This window comes from Quercus suber, unplaced genomic scaffold, assembly GCF_002906115.3.
Source record: "Quercus suber isolate HL8 unplaced genomic scaffold, Cork oak 2.0 scaffold_11, whole genome shotgun sequence".
NCBI lineage: Eukaryota > Viridiplantae > Streptophyta > Magnoliopsida > Fagales > Fagaceae > Quercus > Quercus suber.
The window spans coordinates 524,638-548,935 of record NW_027069477.1 but is presented as its reverse complement, the minus strand read 5'-3'; the positions used below and the strand labels follow the sequence as shown (position 1 = coordinate 548,935).

Sequence of the window (24,298 nt, the reverse complement as noted above, 5' to 3'; positions counted from 1 at the left end):
GGATTAGCATTGGATTATCAAATTTGCATTATTTGTGGATGAATATATGGCCTTTTAAGTCAATTTTGTGTCTTTCTATTAAATTCACCTCTCAATTTGGAGAAAATGAATTTACTGTTATTAGTTAGTTGTGGATGATAGGCTGTAATAATCAATGAGGTATTGAGGGAGGGTTATTGCAAAACTATATAATGGATTATGGAACAATTGTTCTTGCATGATGCTGCTGCTGATGATGATGATAATGATGATGATGGGTGTGTGTGTGTGTGTGTTATCATTGCTTTCCTGCGACTTAATGCTCTAGCAAACACTTAGATTATAATAATCTTATTACTTAATTCAGAAATTGAATTTAAAAAAAAAATTATATTAATCGAAGGGAACTGATGGTAGTAAATTAAATTCTCTAACCAGTTGAAGCTGTGTGTGTGTGTGTGTGTGTGTGTGTGTAAGAGAGAGAGAATTTTTTTTCTTATGCAGTTTTTGCAAATTCCCAAACAGGAGTTTAATACATCATTGTAGATGTATTTAAGTGTAACACTAAACACAATTTGTTCTTAAATGCTGAAATGATTCTAGTTGTAAGTGTATATCATCCCATCCGATAGGGCTTCAATTAACTTTCTGATCCAAATCACTTTGAAGGAAATGGTTGTACTGCCGATCGATTTGGCAGGCAGGTCGGGGAAAAAATATAACATGTACAAACTTGTCTCTTTGAAGTGATTCATCATACAATGATTAAGGTTTAAGGAACTTGGTATTACTTATACAAAAAATTGGAGCAACATTATAGGTAGTGCTTGTGATATCCTATTACAGAGTGGACTTTATACAAGGTACTGCTGTCTATCTCTCTACATATAATACACAGATCCTTCCAAGTCATGAAAAATGCGTACATAGCATATCTTCAAACTCTGAACTATACTAATTACTAATTAAGAATTCCTACTTATACAACAATGCTAAGCCCCTCTCTAGTCTCCCTTGCAAAAAAATCCCTTGCTCCCTTTAATTAGAAAGAAAAAGAGAGAAATTTCTTCTTCTTTTTGGTCTATATCACAATCCTGGTCAGTTAAATTTTTTTTAAGTCTCGTTACCAGGATTTTTACTCTTCTTGCCAAGTATCCTGTAGCCTGAAAAAGCTCCAGTGAAACTAATATGTTTATCGATCACCACAGCACATAGCACGATTTCCTTCTTGAAGTTTCTGCCACAAACAGAGCAACTCTCTGGGACCTTGGTAATGAGCAACAACATAACCATCCTTGCACCCCTCGTTATAGACCCTCCCTTCTTTCTCATACCGAACTTTCAAACCCCCCTTCACCAAATCTGCAATCCATATTCCCATTGCCACATCTTCTAGCTTAAACATCTGTCATATAGCATTCATTTTGTCAGATTGAGAAGTTAATGTTTAAACCATGCTGTGTGGAAATGTGTGGAATATAACTGTAGACTCCATTTATTTTTACGACTCTATTACTTTCACAAAATTACTCTTAAAAAAAGGTTCTTCAAAATGTGAATTGCTTATAATACCTTTAGATTTCCTTCCTTATATTTCTTGTAGATTGCCTTTGAAATGTCATGTGACACGACATAACCAGGACCATGCGCCCAAGGTGGGTAAGTTTCATCCCGCCATTCCTACAGTAGAGCACAGAAAATGGAGGTAAGAAAAAAGTGAGAAGAAAGAGGCATGAATATCAGTCTGAAAGTTAAATCTTAAATTCCGAAACAAATCTGATTGTGTATTTGAAATAGTAAATTACCATAAACAAACAAGATTGGTAATTATTTTTAGATCAAGGTAATGGAGCTAAAACACCAAGTTAGTTATATCCAACAAGAACGATATGCAAAGTAAACACTGAGGAAAATTGCTGAATGAAACGTGTGTTTTCTAGAATTTAGAGTTACCTCAGGGCTGATATACCACTTGCTATCAGGATTTCGATGTGGCCTGGAGTCTGAATTTATGAGCCCATAAAGCAATGCATGAGTCACATTAATCCTGTTAAGAGAAGCAAGCACTTCATCCACACGAACGAATGCATCATCATCTGTCTTCATAACAAACTTTGCGGAAACAACCTCCGTCTGTTGAAGATATTAGGTCAGTGAGGCAAGACAATGGATTCTCCTCATTTTAAGGAAAAGATAAGAACTTACACCAAATATGCAAATCGCTAAAGTCTTCCAGGTGATAAGACTGTAGTAGTCAACAAAAGGCATCAACTGTATGTCTCCATATGTCTGTGCCTCATTCCAGAGTTCCTCATTCACTATTTGGTTTTTATGCTGCAATCCAAGCAATAGGCTTAAACTTTTGTTTTGTGGTAAAAGAATTCAAAGCTACAAGAGAGGAAGAGAGAAATAAACAGATTAAATTTTCAATGCAACATGCAACAATGGCAATCTAATGTTGCCTAAGTTACATGCCTGAGGCATCTAACTCATCTCAGTGCTAGAATTATTTGCCATATGCTCGTGGTCTTAAACCAAAGATCAGGACCTATTTAAGGAAGGATCATCCTTAAGATGAACAAATCATTTTTTGTAGTTTGAAATCACCAAGCATGTAGAAGACCCATCACCTTAAAAAATGTCATACTGATCACAAAATTTCACATGTGAAACTTACCAAACCAACAAAAAATCGAACTGCAACTGTCCCTGACCGCACTGCAGGATACTGCATCCATGTCCTTCGAACAGCCATCCTACGCTTAAAATTGTTCGCATTTGAGAAAACACCAATGAAGAGATCCAATGGTTTTCGAGGAGAGAGAGCAGATGATTTGAGTGATTCTAAATCGATTATATGCTCAGAATCCTCTGATGTGGGTAAACCACTCGCAAGGACAGATATTAACTTTAAATCTCCTGAAATTTTTATTTCGCTTACAAGCCATGGCTCCAATGTCTGAAAAGATAACCAGCCAAGACAATGAATATATGGAAAGGAACATGTATTTATCCACAGATTTCTAGATGCAACTGGAGTTAGAATGTTAAAAAATAAAAAATAAAAAAGAAGAAGAAGATGATAAGAAGATTACTTCACGGAAAGCAAAGGATGTAATGTGCTTTCCATCAACTGTCATCTGGATCCCCTCTGATCCCACTCTAAGCGTTGCAACAAATGGATAACTTTGCTTAAAAGGAAAATATTTTCTAGCCTTAGATACTTGGTTATCATCTTTTCCCACCATCTTGTTGCATTGGTCCAACTCATCCACTGGCATTAGAAACTATTAGAGATATTATACAATTTAAATGACTAATAAACCATGTTATGTTAAATAGATCGCAAAGACGTAAACATAAAGGAACAAAAAAAGGAATTTGAATATGATTTCAGATTATAACATTCTAAGAAGTTGAGAACAAGACAAGCATTACAATAACAAAAGCTGTATAAATGGTATAGATGCCTATGGCCAGCTGCTAAGACAGACTGTGTAGCACAATAAAGCTTTGCGCCTTGATACAGAACAATAAATTGACCAATGTGTTGAACATGTGTTTGAAGGTAACAGAGACACCAGTCTTTTCTAACACATATTGCTTTCAAGATTACCATTTTGCAAACTTCAGTTTTTTTTGGGATATATTACACAAGCATCCAATGGGTCTTGATTCTCCGATCTCACTCTCCGCCCCTTTTTTATGGGGCGTGGAGGTGGGGGGGATGGAGGAGGAAGTACATTTGAGCTACAACTCCTAGGCTAAAGCTTCATTATTGAACTAAGAGTCCAAAATGGGCACAACTCAAAATTTTATGCATGTGAAGTTCTGCTCAGTTGGCCATGGGGATAACATTTTCTTTTTGAATGTAAGAGTGTCACATGGAGGTTGAACGCGCACTTAATACGAACTAAAACATGAAATCAATTAAAAATAAATAAATTTTAAATTAAGTACTCAATAAGTAGAAAAATATGGGAAAGGTATCTGTACCTTTCTTAATTTTTTCAGGAGTGGGAGATGGACAACGCTCCTCTTCACCCCAATCATGAGCTATAGTCCAGGTGTTTTGGACAATTACAGGGTTCTCGGTTATCTTATCACCATGAAGTCTTACATTGTAATGCAAGATGTTGGGTGGATCAGGCTCCCCTGGAAGTGGTTCACCAGTTAAGTCAATACGGAAATTACCAAGAAAACCATTTGGAATTCCAATAATTGTAATGGCAGAACCCTGAGTCAGGCCACAAGGAACCCTCAACTTATAACTGGTACTATTAAGGTCTGTGGCATTCATTTTATTAAGAAAATGAGGACATTGTTTCTCTTTTGCTCTGCCATGTGAACTTTCATTCCGAAGTCTTTGCTTGTCAACTGAATCCACAAGTATATTCCATGCTCCTCCAGCTTCTTTAATAGCATCTACTGCATTAGGTAGACCCTGAGCATGATTAATCAAGTCTTTCAAACAGTTCCATGTTTGAAGGGAATTTTGCTCTTCATTGGATATATTCCTCTCAGCAAAGAGACTTAAGACTATGATATCAGCAGATACCACTTTAGAAGCATTCTCTGGATTTTGAGCTGCAGGTGGAACTCCTGGATCAAGCCATTCAAGAGGATTGATGCCAGTGGTATTGAAGATCGGAGTTGTCAAAAAATTTTGCCCAATAGTATTTTTTGTGATGCCATATCTCAGGACCAGCAGCATAAACACTGATGCAACTAAAACAACACCAAACCATTTCTTCATTCTACTGATTGACCGGGCATCAAAAGTTTTGAACCTGATCTCCATGGTAACTGAGCATAGAGAAACCAAAAGACCACCAGTTGGTGATCATCATACGCATTAGAAACAAATTGTGTTTTAACACATAAAATAAAGCCCTTCAGTAATAAATAACCAGATCAATAGAGGCATACATGGAAGGATTTTCACTTCTCAGAAGTGCATGCTTCAGATCTTCTCATTCTCAGTCTGTTCTCATCGGACGTCAACTGTCAGGTTATGCAAGAATGTTCTTCTTGCCTGAAACTGATTGCTCTTGAATATGAAAAATCTACTACCAAAGTTACTCATAAAGCCTCTGACATGAGACACTCAACACTGAACCTATATTCAAAACAGTCAGTCTATAAGTTTGCAAACAAAATTCACTAAACAAAGTACATATACATATTTGCATCTAAAACCATGTAAGCAACAGGTTAACTAACTGAACATCCGCTCCTTATTTTGCCCAAAATATGAAAATGTGGTTAACCTCCATCTATTACAATCACATAACGAAAACAGTTTTAATGAAACAAACACATAAGGTGGAACTAAATAAAAAAAAGTTTGAACATTACCCTTTGTTGAGATAAGTTTCCACAATAAGCTCAATTGGGTTTTGCACCAATTTCATTCCACTATAAATCCCAATTTGACCATTGACTCAATTAATGTTCTCGAGCCACCCCCCCACAGTGGAACATTTTCTCTCAAATTCATGAAGGACGTTTTTGTAAATAAAAACAATCTATTTGTGCTGTGTACGCGTGTTTGTAAATATATGGGCTTGTCTCTATGGGTATGCAAATAAAAATATGAGTCAACACCTTCCTGAGCTCTTCACCCTCACCAAATGCTTAAAAATGGAGACGGCAATTACTTCCCTTGTTCAAAAACAATACAATACATACGCTACGGCTAGCCCAATATTATATTAGTGAAGACTCGTTGAATTGAACTAGAAGAACTCTTAGTTGGAGACAAAATTATACATATATTACTAGGAAACTAAGAATCACCTATACTAAGCTAAGAAGCAAATGGGACCACACTATTTCTTTCAAGTTTCAACCACTATTCAAAAAATATAATTTATCAAATTGAAATCCTAACTTCATTCAAAATTAGTATTAAATTATTCGATTTTAATCAGGCTATTTTGATTATTTTACACTAACCCCTTGTTTATTCATTCAAAACCTAATCTTTTTTACTTAATTACTTGACTGCCATTGCAGTTTAATGCCGCCATTGACTCAGCCAAAGAAAATAAAATATATGAAAATAAAAATAAATCGCTAATTCAATAGCTCAAAAATATCTTATACTGCCCTGACTGGTTACTGAGAAAATGAGAGAAAATAACAGATTCAAAAAAAAAAAAAATTCAAACAAAAAATTAGTTTTGTTCTGCTCTAAACTAAACAACTTTACTAATTTAAGAATGATTCAACTGATCAACTTCACTTCAACACCAAAAAAACAGAGTTCAAGTTTACTCCAAATTTTCTCGGCAACCAAACAGATCCGAACTCACCGAACTTAAAAAAAAAAACATAAAAAGAAAAGCAAAAGCAAAAAAAAAAAAAAAAAAGGAAAAATATTTAATCAAACAATAAACAGAAAAGGAAGTTCACAGTTCCACCACACGAAAATAAAATAAAATTCAAAAAAGAAAAGAAAAGAAAAAGTTAAGTTAGTTAGTTACCTTGGAATTCTCCTCGTGAGAATGCCGGAAAATGCGACAGCGAAAAAATCTCAGGGAAACAAAGATAGAGAGAGAGAAAGTTCGATGCTGTGTCGTTTTGGAACTTGAAGACTACGCGTTAACGGTGGCAAAGACTTGAAAATATAGAGAGAGAGAGAGAGAGAGAGAGAGAGAGAGAGAGAGAAACGGTTTTTTGGTCTAAAATGGTGACTTTGTTCATAATTCTTTTATCGAGTGAATAGAAAGTCTTTATAGTTGTTAGAATTCGCGCTTTGACTGTCTTAAACAATCTAAGTGCCAAGCTCTCTCTCTTTCCTCTTATTTATTTTATTTATCCGAGTTAACGAGTGTGCTTAAAAATATTTGACAATAAACCATTTTAAGATAGTTTTAATATCAGAAAATATAAAAAGATATAAAAAAAAATTAATTGCTTTTTTCTCACCCAATTGGTTGGAGGAGGATTTACTTCAAGTTCAAGATGGCCTAGCTATGCTTTCTCAAGAAATTTTTTAAAGTGTATATATCCTAAACCAATGCCCTTATGCTATCGGTTAACTTTTATCTTATTTTATTTAGGGTCCTGTTAACAATGTTTTTAGTATATTTGTTAACAAACTATTGTAGTAATTTTAATGAAAAATATAAAAAATTGTAAAATAAAAAATGAGTTTTTTTCTCATAAAAAATTTCATAAATTAATGCCCGCATCAATTAAATTTTCTCTTTATTTGGTAGGTACTTATTAACTTTCTCCTTTATTAATAAAAAATTTTTAAAAAGTTTTAATATTATTTTTTGAAAAATATAAAAAGTTGTAAAAAAAAGTTTTTTTCTCATAATAAGTTTATAAATATTTTATAAACTAATATTTTTAAGATATCAGTTAACTTTTTTATTTAATTAGTTTTTTTAATAAAAAAAATACTGATTAGTTAATTAATTTCGCGGGGAATTGAAATTTAAAAACCAAATCTAACCCACAAAAGAAAGATTATTACCAGTAAAGTTGAAACTGGGGAGGGACGGCGTGTTTGAAATTCTAACTTTTGTGTGTATTGACTACAGTAGCCAATGGTAGAATGCCACGTAGCGTTATTCCTGGTCTCTTTTTTTTGTCAACTCCTTGACGTAGACTCCTGTGGTTGGAAGAATGTGAAATGTATGGTGGGCAAGCAAAATACTTTTATGCCTTTCTTTTCTTACTTTTAATTTTTAACTATTTTGAATTCATTTGTGGACAATTCTAGAGTTACTGCCTACTGATCTACGATCATTACTATGATTTTTTTATTTTTTTACTTTTTTTTGGAGAGTTGGGGAGGGGAATTTTTGCAATTGGGCATATTCTTTGAGACTTGAAAACATCTTTGAGGTTGTAGTTAAACTATAAGATTCATGACAATGATCATTATTATTGTTATATAGCAATGTTAGAAGAATAAATTCTTTCATAATTTGTTAAAGTTTGTAAATTTTGATTAAAATAATATCAATTTTATATGGTAATCAAAACACTTAATGTTAATTATTATGAAAAAACAAATAATTACTTTTTTTGTTGTTGATGATTTGATAGTTGGGGGAGAGGTGATTTAAACCATGTACATCTTTGTTAAAAATACTTAAAAGTGTTAGTTAAACTATGAGTCTTTAACAACATTACACGTATTTTCATACACTTTTTCACCCACACGTATTTTAAAAAAATAAAAATAATGTTACTAGAACAACATTATTAATTTGTCAAGTGTGTTTTGATGACTGTATTTTCATTGATTTATTTTACATAACTTGTGTAAAAATAGAAAAAGATAGATTAACATTTTTTTTTTTTTAAATACAATTAGATTTGAATCTATAATGTTTGTTTCATAATAATTGTTTTATGATGATTATTGACTAAAATTACTTTTTTAGTGTAAGTGAAATGAGTAATACTATAGGTACAAATTATCTTCCAATAATTTTACAAACTGAAGTTGTGACCAACTTTTTTCTGGTTTCATATAGGCTTACCATTAATATCACTTCTTTATCTATTAATAATCACTCACCACATTAGCAATTTGTAATTTTGTTTTTTTATAAAATTGTTTGTATTTCTAACATTACTCAAGCGAAATTACTGGATAACAAAAAATTCTATAAGTTGAGTTAAATGGAATACACATAAATTAGCATTATAAAGTAAAGGAATCAACCATTTTCAATAAGAGGTTATATTCTACAAGGATGTGATGTAAAACTCAAGTTTTACATCTTCTAATCTTAACATATCATATTATCATATCATATATTAAAACATATGTAAAATCACACTCAATCGATTCTAATACTCATATGAAAATCCAATTCAATTGAGAGTTTATTAAAATGTTATGATCATATATGATAGGATATATTGAATTTTAAGTAAAAAAAACAATATGACAATTTTTTATTTGACAATGTAAGACATTGGTTTTACACTTTGGTTTTACACTTTATCTTTACCAAATTCCAACTTTTCCAATAAATGGACTGCAACATTGTTTGTTAAATATAAATTTTTGGAGTGATATCATTTAAGACAAAGAAGAATCAAAGGGAATGGATTTACTAATGAGGAAGAACCAGACCAACATGTGGATTAATTATAACACAAATCTGAACAAACAATGCTTGTGTCTTAGTTTTGTTTAAACAAACAAAAAACATTGCTGGCCAAGGCCTGTAGCTATGTATAAAGGCCAAGCCAAAACAGCTGGATTTTATAGATTTTTACAATGAAATCGTCACTGCTTTTGTACAATTACGCGGTACAACAAAAGAAAAAAGAAAAAAGTAAAGATAATGGCGTTGTTTACGGGTGAAAGGTGACTTTCAAACAGGAAGTCACGTTATAATGGGGAGAAGCAGACACTCCACTTTACAAAAGCAAGTAAAATCCAATCCAAACAAGCCACCTAATCAGGCAACATTAGACTTTATATACAAACCCATTTTAAAACTAGTTACGCATACCAATTTTTTTTTAATAATGTTAAGCATATAATAATCTTCCTAATTTGTTAAGACTGTGTGAGTTGAGATTAGATTAGCATTCAAGTGCACTAGATATAACATAGACATCAAACCCTATACATGTTTCAAAATAATTATGTGTCAAGTCCGTATCATTTCATTGACATATATGAAAAAATACAACACGATCAATCAGACGCTACACATATTTTAAAACAATCATGTGTTATCTTTGTTTCGTGTCATTAACATATATGAAAAAATTGTGACCCTAGATTTATGATAATTTATTATAGTTTTTTTTTTTAAGTACTTGTTAACTTAATAAGTTATGATATGACTAACATTATTTTTATATTGATCTTATCATATATCATGTTTTTTTTTCACTAATTATAATGCAAAATCTTAATTTTGGTGATGCTTGAGATATGGGCCACTTATAATCATTGGTTCCTATGTTAAACAAACAATGGCATCGACAGCCTACCTATTTTGCTGGTGAAAATTAACACAACGCAAGGGACCAAATTGCTTTTCTTTGTGGATTTCAATTTCAAGGAACAATCAATAGTTAAATCAGATAGTCAAAAATAATTGGGGCACGTGTAAGGGTGGACAAAAAGGGAGATGGGATTTGACACATACATTCATGCCATCCACCTAAACAAATGAACCTCTTTTATTATTTTGTTAAAAAAATACTAATGGGTATTTTTAAGGTACTAATTAATAATTCATTTAAAGAAAATTTTAACTCTACTTTTATGAAAAATGAAAAAAGTTGTAAAATATTAATTTTTTTTAATTTCCTATAAAAAATTTTTTAAAATAAATATGTATCAAAACCCTCCTCCCCGTCCGAGGGAACGTGCAGCAGGGTTTTGAGGGGCTATTGTGGGGCCCGTGGGCCTGATAGCCTCGGCCCATCATGTAGCAGGCCCAAGGCCCATGCCGAGGAGCACAGGCTATTCAGGGCTAAAGTGGAAGAAAGCCTCTTTTCCCAATCCACGCCGAGGACCACCTTATCCTCGGCCTGACAAAGATGATTTTGGGGAGAGACTAACCCCAAAGTAAGCTGTCACTCTCGTATTTAATGCACTCAACTAACCCCTCTGGCCGCATTAATGGGGAGGTAACCCCTTGGCAGGATAACGTTGATCAGAGTGAACCACTTAAGTACCGATAAGGCCTCTGATGGGACGGACGGCCAGAAGAAAGGCAAATAGATGATCAACAGATGGAAGAAGGAGATAGGAAGATGAAAACTATAAAAGAAAAGCAAGTAAAGTAAAATAGAGGGGGGGAAAAAAAAAGAGAACAAAAAGGTCTCCTCGGCCACAGGCTGAGGAGCATCCCCCCATTTGTAAAGAAACTCTTAGTATTTTTTATAAGGAAAGTTCATGTATGGTGATCGACGGCCAGCGCCTAAACCTTCAACCCACTCTCTATAAATTTATTGTTTGGGCTGGATTGGGCTGAAAACCCATTCATATTCAGGGTCAATCCAAATTGAGTCCCTACACATATAATTTGAAATAATAATATATAAAATAATTCATTTATAAAAAATAAAAAAAAAAATCTCAAATAGAAAAAAAAAATGGAACCATTTAGAAGAGTCTCAAACGAAGGGAAAAAAAAAAGTTTAGACCCTGTGAAAGAAATAAAAAGAAAAAAGAAAAAAAGGAAAGAGAATGATTTGAGTAAAAAGGATAATTTGGAAAAAAAATAAAAAGTCTAAGAGTCAGTCAACACACAAAGGGGAAGAATAGAGAGAAGTTTCATTTAAGAGGGATTTTTGTGGTGTGGAGTTCATTTGCAATAATTTGTTGAATATGTAATATTTTTGAAACGTTTTATACTTTTTTGGGTTTTTTTTTTTTTTTTTTTGAAAAATTCTAGTGTGTATTATTAAGAGAGGTTGTTCAAATCAGTCTGAAGTATAGGTAAAGGTTCAGGTAGAACATTTTCCATCCAAACAAATTGGGTTTATTTTTAGTTGATTATATAAAATATATTCTGTCGACTCGCAAAAAAAACAATATTTTTTAAAAGGGGGCCGGGGGAGATACACTTACCCCCACCTTTCACACGTGATCCATGCCTTTCAATCCAGCAGTCCAAAATCTCTCAAAAACATTTTCAGCAACACAGGAGGGTCCTTTCTTAAGTAGTACGGGTTGTCTGGTCATATGGAAAAATTGCCTTATGTGGGAAATGGGAATGTGTTTCCAAGAAATTATTCTAAACATAAATACACAAAATTAAAAAGAATTACTATCATTCTTGCAGTACCCTAAAGTATTTGGATTAGATTATATTTTATGAATGTATGTTACATGGACATATATTGAATCCCACACTGGTCATGTATTAAGTTGAACTAGCTAGAGTTCTATATAGGCTTTTATAGGGAACTCCAACTGTAGTTTAATTAGTCATTTTAAAGTATAGTGTAAATGTGATAACCCTTTCCTTGGGAGTTGGTTCATGACAAAATAATATTTTACCAAAATTTAGAAAATCTCAACAATTAAGTTTTCAAATAAAATATATATTATTGACTCAAATTTCAAAATTTTGAATATATTAGTAGTGGTCCTGTGCATTGCACATTTTTGGTCCAATTCGGCCTATTTCATCCACTCGGTCCACGTCAGTCTAAATCGGTCCATTTGATTTAATTTAGTCCACTTTGGTTTATTTTGGTCCAATTAGGTCCATTGGGTCTATTTCAGTCCAATTCGGTCAATTAGGTCTAATTCAGTTCATTCAGCAATTTGGTCTATTTCGGTCCAACTTGGTCCATTTCGGTCCTTTAGGTTCAATTCAATCTATTTGATCCAATTTCATCCATTTGGTGCACTTACTTAATAATGAGAAAATACAAGTTTGGGTTGAGAGTATCGTTTTAAAAACTAGAATAGTTTAAGAACCAGAAAATGGTCCGATTCTCAGTTTTAATAAGTTGAACTACTGGTTTTTTTTTTTTTTTTTTTTTGAAACTTGGATTGGGAGTACTTATTTTAAATCTGAATTTATTAAAAAAACTACATTAAGTAATAGTTTTATCTATATAATTACAAGGGGGAGTCTTAAAAGATATTTTAGTGCTTAAGTGTTTTTTTGTTTTTTTTTTGTTTTTGTTTTTTTGTTTTGTTTTGTTTAGAGACAAAATAGATTTTGAGTTGATGCTAATGTGGTTGTTTCATTTCAAATCCTAAAATGTAGGTTGGATAAGAACAAAAGATCCCTATATTAAAAAAATATTGTTAATAACATATCAACTAAATGTAAAATCAAATAGGATAGATTTAAAAAAAGAAAACGAAAAAGTAAATTCTATTGTTTCTATCACAATATTATTAACCAAATGTAAAATCAAATAGTTTAGAACTATCTTATCAAAAAATAAATAAATAAATAAAGGTTTAGAACTAAAAAAAATATATTAACAGCTTTCAAAAAAAAAAAAACAATTAAGCTGTTGGAAATGTAAAACCAAGAGATTTTTGAGACTTTGAACCTTAAGAGAGATTTGGTCTGAGCATTTTGTTGTGTTCAATGAGCTTGATCCTGCCATTAGGGCAAATTTTGAGCGTCGGGGCTAGTTACCGCTATTGGATATTTCTGATCCTTCTCCTCCAGCTACCCTGATTAGAGAGTTTTTTCGAACATCTCTATTCACATTTATGATTCCAACACTTTGGTAAAGAGTTGGATACGAGGCGTAGAGTACACCATTACTCCTACTGTAGTGGCTGATGCTCTAGGGGTATCTTTGGTCCAGCACCCTGTCTATCCTTATGATGAGTCTCCTCCTTTGAGTGATGTCATGTCTTACATCACTGGGTCTTCTATCCAGTGGGGTTCTGATCCTAGGATCACTACTGCTGAGCTATTTGAGTTGTACTATCTCTTCTTTAGGGTAATGTGTCATTCTATTTAGCCCATTTCTCATCTTCACACCATTCCTTTCGAGCGGTGTGTCTTTTTGTACGCTTTTGTTACTGATGCTCCTATTAGTTTTCCTCATTTGTTTATTCGTTCTTTGAACGAAGTTTATAGGAGTTCATCTTCCACTCATACTCTTGTCCATCCCATTTTTATTCATAGGATTTTGTTATATCTTGGTCTAGATGTTTTCCCTTCTTTTGAGCCCGTTCATGTTATTGCTCCCATAGGTGCGTCTTTTCTTAGACAGAGGGCTGCTTATCTTTGAGCTGACTCTAAACACCCTAGGTCTGAGCCTTCTAGTGCTACACCTCCTCCTTCTTCTTCTACAGGTTTTGCTAGTAAGGATGTTGCTGATCCTGCTGGTGCTATTGTTGTTCCTCCACCTCCTTTAAATGACTTTGATATATGTCGTACCTTGGAGACTGTCATGACCGTTCAGGCGACTCATGGTCAGATTTTGGTGGACTTACTTGATGAGATACGTGTTTTGCGAGCTGACTTAGCGCATCTTCGTTCACCCTCACCACCTCTTTTTGATGATGGCATGTGATTGTCCTTTGGTATTCCGTCACAAAAAGGGGGAGTAGAGTTTTGACACTTGTAGTGGAGTTTTTGTAGTTAGGGGGAGTATTTGTTTGTTTTGCAGAGCTAGTGGAGATATTAGATTGTATCTAGGTGCTTCACGTTGTATATCATTTTTGGGGCTATTCATGTTAGGGGGAGATACTTTTTTTTTTTGATATATGTGATTCTTGTTTCTTGTGATTCACTACTTATTAATTTATATTTATGAGATTATTCATTGATATATGTCTTTATTACGTGTTGTGTGAATCTTACTTTTGAGCTAACTTAAGGGGAGAGTTAGTTTACATATCTGTTAATTTACTGTTTTTCTGTTACACATGTGTTTATGCGTTTGTTGAGTGTTTCAGGAATATACAGGTTGATTCAATTGAGCTGCTATCTGCACTTGCAACTGATGGATAGTAGTTAGGATTGAATTTGTGTTTATGAGCATTATTTTTGTAAAGAGCTTTTATTTGTAAACTTTGAGTTTTTAATTTGTGTTTTGTCACGGATTGCCAAAGGGGGAGTTTGTTAGGTTCTAAAGTTTTAGGATTTGATGTATTTAGAACTCTAATGTGTAATGTTGGCAAACCATGATCAAAACAATATGTTTAGTCTTGTTTAGGCTTGCTCAAAGTTATGTAATTCATGTAAAGTTGGAATCGAGTGGTTGCAGATGTATTGGTGCATTTCGGCCTGGCTCGATCGATTGAAGAATAGACTCGATTGATCGAAAGTCGGCCAGAATGTTTTTTCTACAGAATTTCCAACTCAGTCCTACCTCATTAAACGTTTAGGGTTTTATGTTTTTGTCTTAGGTATATAAGGCAAAACCCTAGCCACGTTTTGAGAGTTACTCTAGGTGTATTGTTGCTCATACTTTGTGGTTTGTGTGAATCTCTTGTGAGATCCTTAAGGAGCTTTCCTTCACATAAACTTAGGGTTTTCAAGGTTGTGATAATATCAACATCTTGATAATCAACTCAGTTGCTACCATTGAAACTTAAAGAAAAACAAGCGTGGATGCTTGTACTTGATTGGAGAATCCAAGAAAGAAGGAGTCCGTAGATTCGGAGCTTGCACGTGGTCGTGTCAGTAAGTTCTACTGGTGGGTAGCATTAGGAAGTCGAGCGTGGGCGCTTGTAAGTCATTTTGTATGAACTTTGATTCTTTCAGATAATGGATTCAAGTTTACCTTAAGAATAGCTAGGTCAAATTCTCCCCAAGTTTTTACCGTGTGATTTCCTGGGTCATCATATCATTGTGTTATTTACTTTTCCACTACTTTATATAATTGATATGATTGTTTGATTTGTTAACCTAGATTTGAATAATTTAACTAAGTTAATCACTTGGCTAATTAACTAGATTAATCTGGTTGGGTTAAGGGGTCTAAAAATGTTCACATAATATGATTCCATCAATGGTCAGTAGTGTTGAAGTGATGCTAGAGAGATGGAAAAATCATTAAGGCAAAGAGATTGATGTATACGAAGAATTTAGGCTATTGACATTAGAAGCAATTTCCAAGACAGCTTTTGGGAGCAGTTACTTAGAAGGGAAGAACATTTTTCAGATGATGATGAAATTGACCTTGATATCATCCAGAAATACTTATAAACTCAAGTTTCTTGGACTCAGGTAAAGTTCTTTTAGTTAGGCCAAAAATTGGGGAACATAGAACTACTCTCCACTTAATATTCTTAACGTCCTCATGTCCTAATAGCATTTGAAAATGTTACTAACCTTAACTAGTATGTTGAGTATCATAACTAACCTCAAAATTTTGAAACTAATGCTTATTGTTGTTGTCATTGTCAGTGTTGTCCTAAAATTATTTGTCCATTTTTACAGTAAAATTTATAAAACTAATGATGATATTGAATCGGAGGAGCTTGTAAAAGGAATACACAACGCTATATTAGAGATAATAAAGAAGAGAGAAGAGAAGGTAATGACTGGAGAGGGTAGCAGTTTTGGTGGTGACTTTCTCTAATTACTCGTAGAGGCTCATCATGATGCGAATGCTAGCCTAAAGATTTCAATAGAAGATTTGGTGGACGAGTGCAAAACATTTTACATTGCTGGTCAAGAAACCACTAGTACTTTGCTTGCGTGGACTATATTTCTTCTAGCAATCCTCACAGATTGGCAAGAAAAAGCAAGAAAGGAGGTGCTCAATTTATTTGGCCAACAAAATCCAAACCCGAATGGAATCATAAAACTCAAGACTGTAAGAATGTCTCAAACTCAAATCAATTACTAGTGTAAATGACAGACCATTTAACTCAATAGCAATTCCTAAATTCTTAATTTTTCTGACATTGTTTCCCATGCAGATGAGTATGATCATCAATAAGTCTCTAAGGTTATATCCACCCGTAATTGCAATAGCAAGAAAAGTTGAAAGGGAAGTCAGACTGGGGAAGCTCACACTTCCAGCTAATTTATTGTTGTACATCACAACTCTTGTGCCTCACCATGAGCAGTGGCGACTTCAGGAATTTTTCCTAAGGTATTCCTTAGGAAGCATAATTTTTCCCATGAATTTTTCCTAAATGTATTGTTGTTTAATTGTTTCATTAATTTGTTTGTCTTTTATAAACTATAATTTGTTATATTGTTGTTTTATTAATTATAAAATTATTAATTGTTGTTTAACCTAACATAATTTAATTTGTTTGTCTTATATAATGTATTGATTAATTAAATTATTAATTATTGTTTATTAGTTGCTTTCCCCAATTAATTATTGGTTAATTAATTAGTTCAACTAATTACTATGGTTGATACTTCCCTACTTGGAATATCACACTATTACTTAACCAAAAAAAAAAAAGTCAGTAAATTCTGCAGCACAAAAATATATAGGCCGTATAGCTTAAGTCCAAGTCTAAAAAAGTGTGATTTATTACATATTTTAGGACCATTAGTTGAACTAATCAACTAGCACACAACGCATAACCATATTTATTAATTATTAGTTGCACATTTGCACTAGCACTAGCACACAGCACACTTGCACTACCCTGGCCCCATGCCCCCATCTACCCTCCAATTCAACAGACAAAGCCCAATGCCCCATGGCCCCCAATCACAAGACTAGAACCAATCAGATAAAGCCAATTTATTGTATCTCACCAAAAGACACCAACACCAACACTAAAAGACAATTAATAATCTCACCAACCCCAACACCTTACACAGTTATTGAGTTACACCAACACCAACACCCACACCAACACCGGATATTCTCAAAAAAAAAAAAAAAAAACACCAACACCGGATAAAGGCATAAAGCCAAAAACAGGGTAAATATTACTCAAAGAGAGACAAAGATGAAGAGAGAGAGAGTGAGATTGAGATGAAATACCTTGAGGTTGACGGAGCAAGGAGGCCTAAGGCTGATGGGCGGCGCCGTCGGGCACAGTGGCGAGGCGAGGAAGACCGATTGGGCAGCACGTCGAGATGTAGCTTCCGTCCGTTTGAATGGGAGATCGAGTTTGAGGCCCGATCTGGCGGGAGATCTCCTCCGTCCGCTCCGTTGGTTGTTGCGTGACTTGCGTCTGTGAAGTGTTTGAGGCCCGATCTGATTTCAGTATATTAGGTAAGTTTTTTTTTTTTTTTTTTTTTTTTTTTTTTTTTTTGTGGAGAATTTGTGGGTTACTGGGTTTGCTACCATCTGTTGGGCTTGCCGTGGGCTTGCCATCCATTTTTTTTTTTGGAGAATCTGTGGGCTTGGCGCTTGCTCTATTACAATTTTTTTTTTTTTTTGCTTGAAAGTAGAACAAATAAAATATATATATTTTTTAGGGTGTTCCTAATTTTAATTTGAGGGTGTTCCTAAATTTTTTTTAAGGATAAACAAATAAATTTTTTTTAATTATTATATATATATATATATATTTTTTTTTTTAGTTCAGGGTGTTCTTGGGAACACCCTGGGACCAACGTGGCGTCGCCCCTGACCATGACCCCAAAATATGGGGAGAAGACGTGCATCTTTTCAAACCAGAGAGATTCTCAGAAGGTGTTGCCAAGGCTAATAACAACAACATAGCTGCTTTTTTTTTTCCCTTTGGAATAGGGCCTCGAACTTGTGTGGGGTTAAACTTTGCAACAACTGAAGCAAAGATTGCTCTTTCCATGATTCTACAACGCAATGCCTTCACTCTTTCCCCAGCCTATGTCCACTCACCATTTCAGCTTCTTACCATTCGCCCACAACATGGAGTTCAAGTGATGCTGCACTCATTGTAAAGACCGGAACTGGCAGCAAAATGTGCACAGAATATCCAGACATCAATGCCTAAGGATGTATGCTGTAGCCTTTTTTATTTCTGTTGTTTCTGAGCTTGGGAATTGGTAGCTTGGAGAGTAAGTGAAAATCAATGTGTTACACAAGAAGTGAATGAACATTGAAATTAATAAAATCAGTAGAGACATTGAAGACAGGGGTGACCAATATGAAGATTATGCTGATCATTAGTTAGTGTAACGTAATGGCATTTGGAGACTTTCCAAGTATCTCAAGACCTTATATGATAACTACTTCCGAAGAATGTGGAACTATTCTAACAACCTATAGCTAAAATCCCTCTGATGCTGACATATGGACAGATGCATAGGATGCTGACACTTGGACTCTTATTAGTAACAAATATAACAGGACTCTTAAAAATAATTTGCTCCAAACAAATACTTAATTTCATAAATTAATTTTAATTTGGCAACGTTGTGTTGTAAGTTATTTCAATGTATTAAAATCATTTGTAATTGATATTAAATTTGTAAAGAATTATAGTCTAAGGAAGCAATATCTATTTTTTTTAAGCAATTGCTGAGGAATAAGGTCTCAAGTTGCAAAAGGAGGGAGTTCTTCTTCTTCTTCTTCTTCTTTAATTTTTTTCAGCTAGTGATTTGAACTCCAGGATATTTCCATTGGAAACAACATGAGGTGTCAGTTAAGTTATAAGGCTCTTTGAAGTAAACTAATGCTGTTAAGGCATCCGTAAACTTTTCCCTTTATTTTAAGCTAAATATCATGGTCTCATCTCATCACTCATGAGATATTTGTCTAAAAATTTAAATTTTTTTTTTTTTTTTCTTGCACGGATTGTTTAAGCTTTAAACTTTAGAAATACTTTCTCTTTAATTTTATTACTCTATTGTAAAATTTATTAAAATATTTGAAATAATAAGAGAATACCTAATCTTCAAATGAGAGATAACTTCAACCTCTTTAAATAGTATTTTAGTCAAGATTCACATTTATTTTATTTATTTTTATATTAATTAATTATTATTGAAATAGTTGTTACAGTTCGACCTCCCGTTGAATCTCCATCAAATTTTAAAACCTTGAGTTTTTCTTCTTTCCAGTAATTTTAATTGTTCAATTTTTTAAAACCGTGTTCATATAGAAAAATATGTAAAACGTCTTTTTCTTTTTTCTTTTTTCTGTACCATATCTATAAATGTTGCTATCGTTGATTTGTTGTATCATATTTTAAGTTTTAACTCATTATTACCATATTATTGAATAGAAAAATAAGTAATGTTGGTGCTGCATAAAATGGCACAAATTGTGCCACAACTCACCCACATGGCGAGTTGCGGCACAACTTGTGCCATTTTATGACTAGTCTAACTATATTCTAGACTAGGCCGTAAAAGTTTTATTAAATAATAATGTAAAAACACAAAAAGCAATCAAAATTTTTAAAGACCACATTGAAAGTTTAACATTGATGAAAACCATATAATTCTAAACATTTACGAAGTTTCATTGAAAAAAAAAAAATGGGTGTCGTTGGAATCCTTGTAATCTGTGTTACAAGCTCTCTGTGTCTATACTTTCTCTTAGCTCTCATCTGGATCCTTCACAAACTATGTTGGACTCCAATTCGCATGCAGTTCCTAATGGGTTCACAGGGAATCAAAGGTCCTTCCTACAGATCCTTCTATGGAAGCACCAAGGAGATTCCGAACATGAGAAAAGAAGTCATTAGCAGGCCCATGGATTTATCACAAAATATACTTTCCAAAGCTCAGCCTCATATTCACTCATAGGTCAACAAATATGGTCAAAACAAATTATGCAAATTAGTAGTTGAAATAGGATTTTGTGTTGTTTTTCTTTCCCTAATCAAGTTGTTCTCCTCTCTCAATTTGAAGTATATATGGCTTTGTCAAATTTTTTTTAATTATTTTTTATTATGAGTGTATGTAATATATGTCCCTATAAGTACATATTATAATCTCTCTTAAGAAGGAAGTGTGAACATAAGTTGTTATCAATTAGGCTGTGTTTGGTTCAATATAAAATATTTTCCAGAAAATAAATATTTTTTGGAAATGTTATTTTCGGGAAAGGAAAATATTTTCAAATGTTTTGTTGCATTATGAAAATTGTTCTAGAAAATATTTTCATGTGTTTGGTAATATTTTGAAAATGTTATTTTCTTACAAATTTTTCATATTTTCTCAGCCATTTTCTCAGCATCCAAACAAATTTTATTATAGAAAATTTCAAAATATACACTTAACACAACCAAAAATCAAAATAAAAACATTGAGCAAGAGAAAGAAAGAGTAAGATCAAAGGGAGACAGAGTGACAACCAAATCCCAAATCCAAACCCAGCCAAATCCTAATCCACAGAACAAATCACAACCAAATACCCATCACTTGCAACCACTAACAACAACCCACAACCACCGAAATTTATAACCACCACTGAAACAACACCACACACCACCGAAACTCCAATTCAACCCACGGCAGCAAACTCTGGCAATCAAAAGCCACAACCTACAGCAAGCAAGCAAAAGCCACGACCCACGGCAAGTGAACTCCAACGAGCGAAAGCCATGACCCACAGCAACAAACCCAAGCAAGCAAAACGTCGCCTTCAAGATCAGAGAGGTGGGTCTTGGGTGTTTGTGGATCGGTGATGAGGGAGGGGTGGATCGATGATGATTGGCGATAGGTGATGAGGGAGGCACGGCCTAAACAGTGGTGCCGTCGAGATCAAGTTCAGGTGATCGGCCTCTCTCTCTCTGACAATGCGATTTGGGGTTGGGGCCGGTGCTAGGTGCAACAAGACACGCTTCTGGTGTGATCTCCTTGCTATTTCTCTCTCTCTCTCTCTCTCTCTCTCTCTCTCTCTCTCTTCTATTTTCCTGGGCGAAAATCATTTGAAGGTAAAATAAAACCTGAAAATGAATTTCGGGTGAGGCAGGGTATTTTATGGTTAACGCGGAAAATGAATTCCGTTTGACCCAATTTTCTGGCGCTACCAAACACACACCTTTACGGAAAAGCATTTCCGAAAATGGTTTGAAGCCAAAACAAACGCAGCCTTAGTATTGATAGTTCCAAAGGAATTATAAGGAATCAATGGGCTAGAAAATATCCGGATGTTCTTGATCTAGTAGAGTGAGTCCTGAGAAAACAAAGAAAATCAGCAGAGAAGACCGGTGGAAGCCGGCCTTTGATTCTCCGATGGTAAAGTTAGAAGATTGAAGGAGAGAAAAGTCCTCAACGCTTTACTTCTCTAAAAATCTCTACCCAAAAGAAAAAGTCCCCTTACCTCTGCACAGAAAGGCCTTTATATAGCGGTAGAAATCAGTTACTTCTCCTAATCGTTGTAGAGTTTGGAGGATTCAGAGGGTAACTTCCTTAACTGCCACAAAGGTCACCTCTTCAAAAACTGCGTTGAGACTCGAGCGATACAACTCTTGGTTGAAAGTGTGCTTAGTCTAGCTCTGTGAATTGACCTCGTCCGTCATTAATGAAGGACGAGGTCTAGCTCTTTATTAACCCATCTCGTCCGTCACTACTGAAGGACGAGGTACACAGCCCGCTCGTCTTTCAATGGACGAGCGTGCAGGAGAAATGGTGGTAATGGAGGGACAAGGGTATTGAACACAGCTCTGAGTACTGATGTGGACGACCATAAGGACGAGTATTTGAACTTAGATATTTTCTGGCACCATTAGTTGCCCCCCTCGTCCATGTGTCGTCCACGGATGTGTAATTTATTCTGGACGTATGACCCCCCCTTTTTCAAAAAATCGGACGCCACGTGTCACGATGTAATTGGTGATTTGTTTCGTCGGTTCATTTTTTCGAGACGTATGCCACGTGTCAATGCCTGATTGGTTGTGTCGTTTCATATGCTCAGGTCAACATCTATAAATAGTGGAATGCCCCCATTACCCTCTTACTTCTGAGATTTTTCCTCCTTGACATCCCTCGTCTAGAGCCTCGTCTAAGACTTCCCGCGTCCATAGTTTCAGTACGTCCTAGATCCAGGTAATCCCTCTCTCCTCGTCTTTTTAGGTTTTCTTAAAAAATTTCCTTTTTAGACAATGTCAAGAATCACCATTTCCTCGTCTAGTGATAGTACAGTAAGAGCCATAGACGAGTATTACGACGGGAGCAGTAATAACTCTAGTAATACTAGTAGTAGTAGTAGTAGGGGAAACACTACTGACGAGGAATACGTCTCAGGGGTCCCTAGGGTTCCTTTAGAAGAAATACAAAAACAACTTAGGAAAACTGTAGGGTCCCAGGTAGGTACCTCGTCCTCTATCCCTTCGTCCAATCTTTCGGACGAGACGGAGGTAACTGTATATAGCTGCGCTGTAGATATTCCCTCGAAGACGGACGAGGAAAGGTTAAACAACCTTAGGGAGTGGTATCAAATCCCAGACGAGTTTAATCCTAGATTACCCGTCCGTGGAGAGTGGTGCTGCAACCCTCATTTTGGAATAGGTGTATACGAGGCCTACCTTCTTGGGGGTCTTAGATTTCCTTTAAATTCTTTTACTAGAGAACTGTTATTTAGGTTAGGTTTAGGGGTGTGTCAGTTCAACCCTAATGCGTGGAGGTTAATCGTCTCTATGCAAATTTTGTGGAGGGAAGTGTTTGGAGGGGATCGTCCTATTACTGTGGACGAGTTCCTCTATTTCTACAAACCTTCCGAGATTCATCAATCTCCTAACTTTTATCAATTCACTGCCAGGAGTAAAGACTGTAGATTGGTGAAATCCCTGGCCTCTTCTGACAGAAAGTGGAAGACGGAGTTTTTCTTCGTTTCTGGATTCTGGGCTGGAAATCCTACAGACGTTGGCCGGGATTCTTTTGGTCGTTTCAGTGGGGACCTAGGAAACCTTCGTCCTGAGGGTAAGTCCCTTAGCTCTCCCCTTCTTTTTACTTGCTTTTCACTTATTAACTCATTTAATGTTGATTTATTTCATTGCAGCTGTTGGACGACCTACTTTGAGCAAGTTGCATCGTGACCGCGTCCACAGGGCTCGTCTACACGTGGACAGGGATTTCCACACTTTAGTCACCCTTAGACGACTAGCAAAGTGGGGTTTTGGTCCTAACTCTTCTGACATTGCCCTTGCACACGAAATCACAGTGAGAAAAAGTAAGTAAATGTTTCTTGTGTTCCTTAGATTTTTTATTTTCATTTTTCTAAGTAAATTCTCTTCGTCCCTTCACAGGAATGGCAACTATGAGAGGCAACAAAGGGAAAGAAGTTGGTGAAGGAAACCGTCCTGAGATTGATCGCCAAGCTCGTCCCACTGCTGGGGAGAAGAGAAAAACTATCTCCAAAAACTTAGACTTGGAGAACCTCCCCAGCAGGCGAGGTAAAAAAGTGAAGCATGGCTCGTCCCAGGTGACTAAGCCCACCCCGTCCTCTCAGCAGCCTACCAGAGTTTATGAGGTTGACTCGTCCACTCCTATGGAGTCTACTCCATCCAAGACCCCTCCATCCAAAACTGCACCTTCCTCGTCTCAACCATCCTAGAGGGCCCCCTCCAATATTATCGAAAATAAAGACTTGGCCTGGGAGCGCTTCAAAAGTGCCGTGACGGACGAGGACATCAATGTTTGCTATGACATGTCCTTGAAGGACTTTGAACACTCTGGTGTTCATGACCTCCTCAAGGTAAAATTTTTTTATCCTTGTCTTTACTAAATGTACACCTTTCTTCTTTTCCTTTCAGTTTAATCTAAACCTGTTTTGTTGAATTCCTCCAGGGCATGTCTAAGTTCATAGCTGCGTCCAGACAGGCCACTGGGTTGGACAAGACGAGGATTTTACTGGAGACGAGGATACGGGAGCTAAAGGAAGAGTCTAAGCAATGGGCTGAGGTAGCTGCCAAGACGACCGAGGAGGCTAAGGAGCTTCAAACTTTGGTTGAAGAGTTGAAGGCCAATGCTGTAGAGAAGGATGCTCGTCTTGAAGATTTACAAAGAAAGAACGACGAGCAGAG

The 24,298-nt window shown here is 35.2% G+C and overlaps 1 protein-coding gene and 1 pseudogene across 1 annotated transcript; one reads left to right on the top strand and one right to left on the bottom strand.

Moving 5' to 3' along the window:
* Positions 1-703: 703 nt before the first annotated feature.
* LOC112006825 (beta-1,3-galactosyltransferase GALT1) lies at positions 704-6,697 on the bottom strand. The gene is made up of 9 exons (XM_024039137.2): positions 6,468-6,697; positions 4,909-5,098; positions 3,976-4,785; positions 3,075-3,253; positions 2,657-2,938; positions 2,185-2,313; positions 1,933-2,112; positions 1,552-1,659; positions 704-1,384 (listed from the first exon to the last, which is right to left on the bottom strand). Exons 3-9 carry the CDS (start codon positions 4,778-4,780, stop codon positions 1,172-1,174), a joined length of 1,896 nt encoding a protein of 631 aa, XP_023894905.1. The 5' UTR covers positions 4,781-4,785; positions 4,909-5,098; positions 6,468-6,697; the 3' UTR covers positions 704-1,171.
* Positions 6,698-15,414: 8,717 nt separating this feature from the next.
* On the top strand, positions 15,415-18,345 carry LOC111992307 (cytochrome P450 CYP749A22-like; annotated as a pseudogene).
* Positions 18,346-24,298: the final 5,953 nt, after the last annotated feature.

Coding starts and splice junctions, on each gene's coding strand:
- LOC112006825 (XM_024039137.2), bottom strand. CDS start 4,780: ATGGAGATCAGGTTCAAAACTTTTGATGCCCGGTCAATCAGTAGAATG. Junction 2,113..2,184: donor TAGCGATTTGCATATTTGGT/GTAAGTTCTTAT, acceptor TATCTTCAACAG/ACGGAGGTTGTTTCCGCAAA. Junction 1,385..1,551: donor ATAAGGAAGGAAATCTAAAG/GTATTATAAGCA, acceptor GCTATATGACAG/ATGTTTAAGCTAGAAGATGT.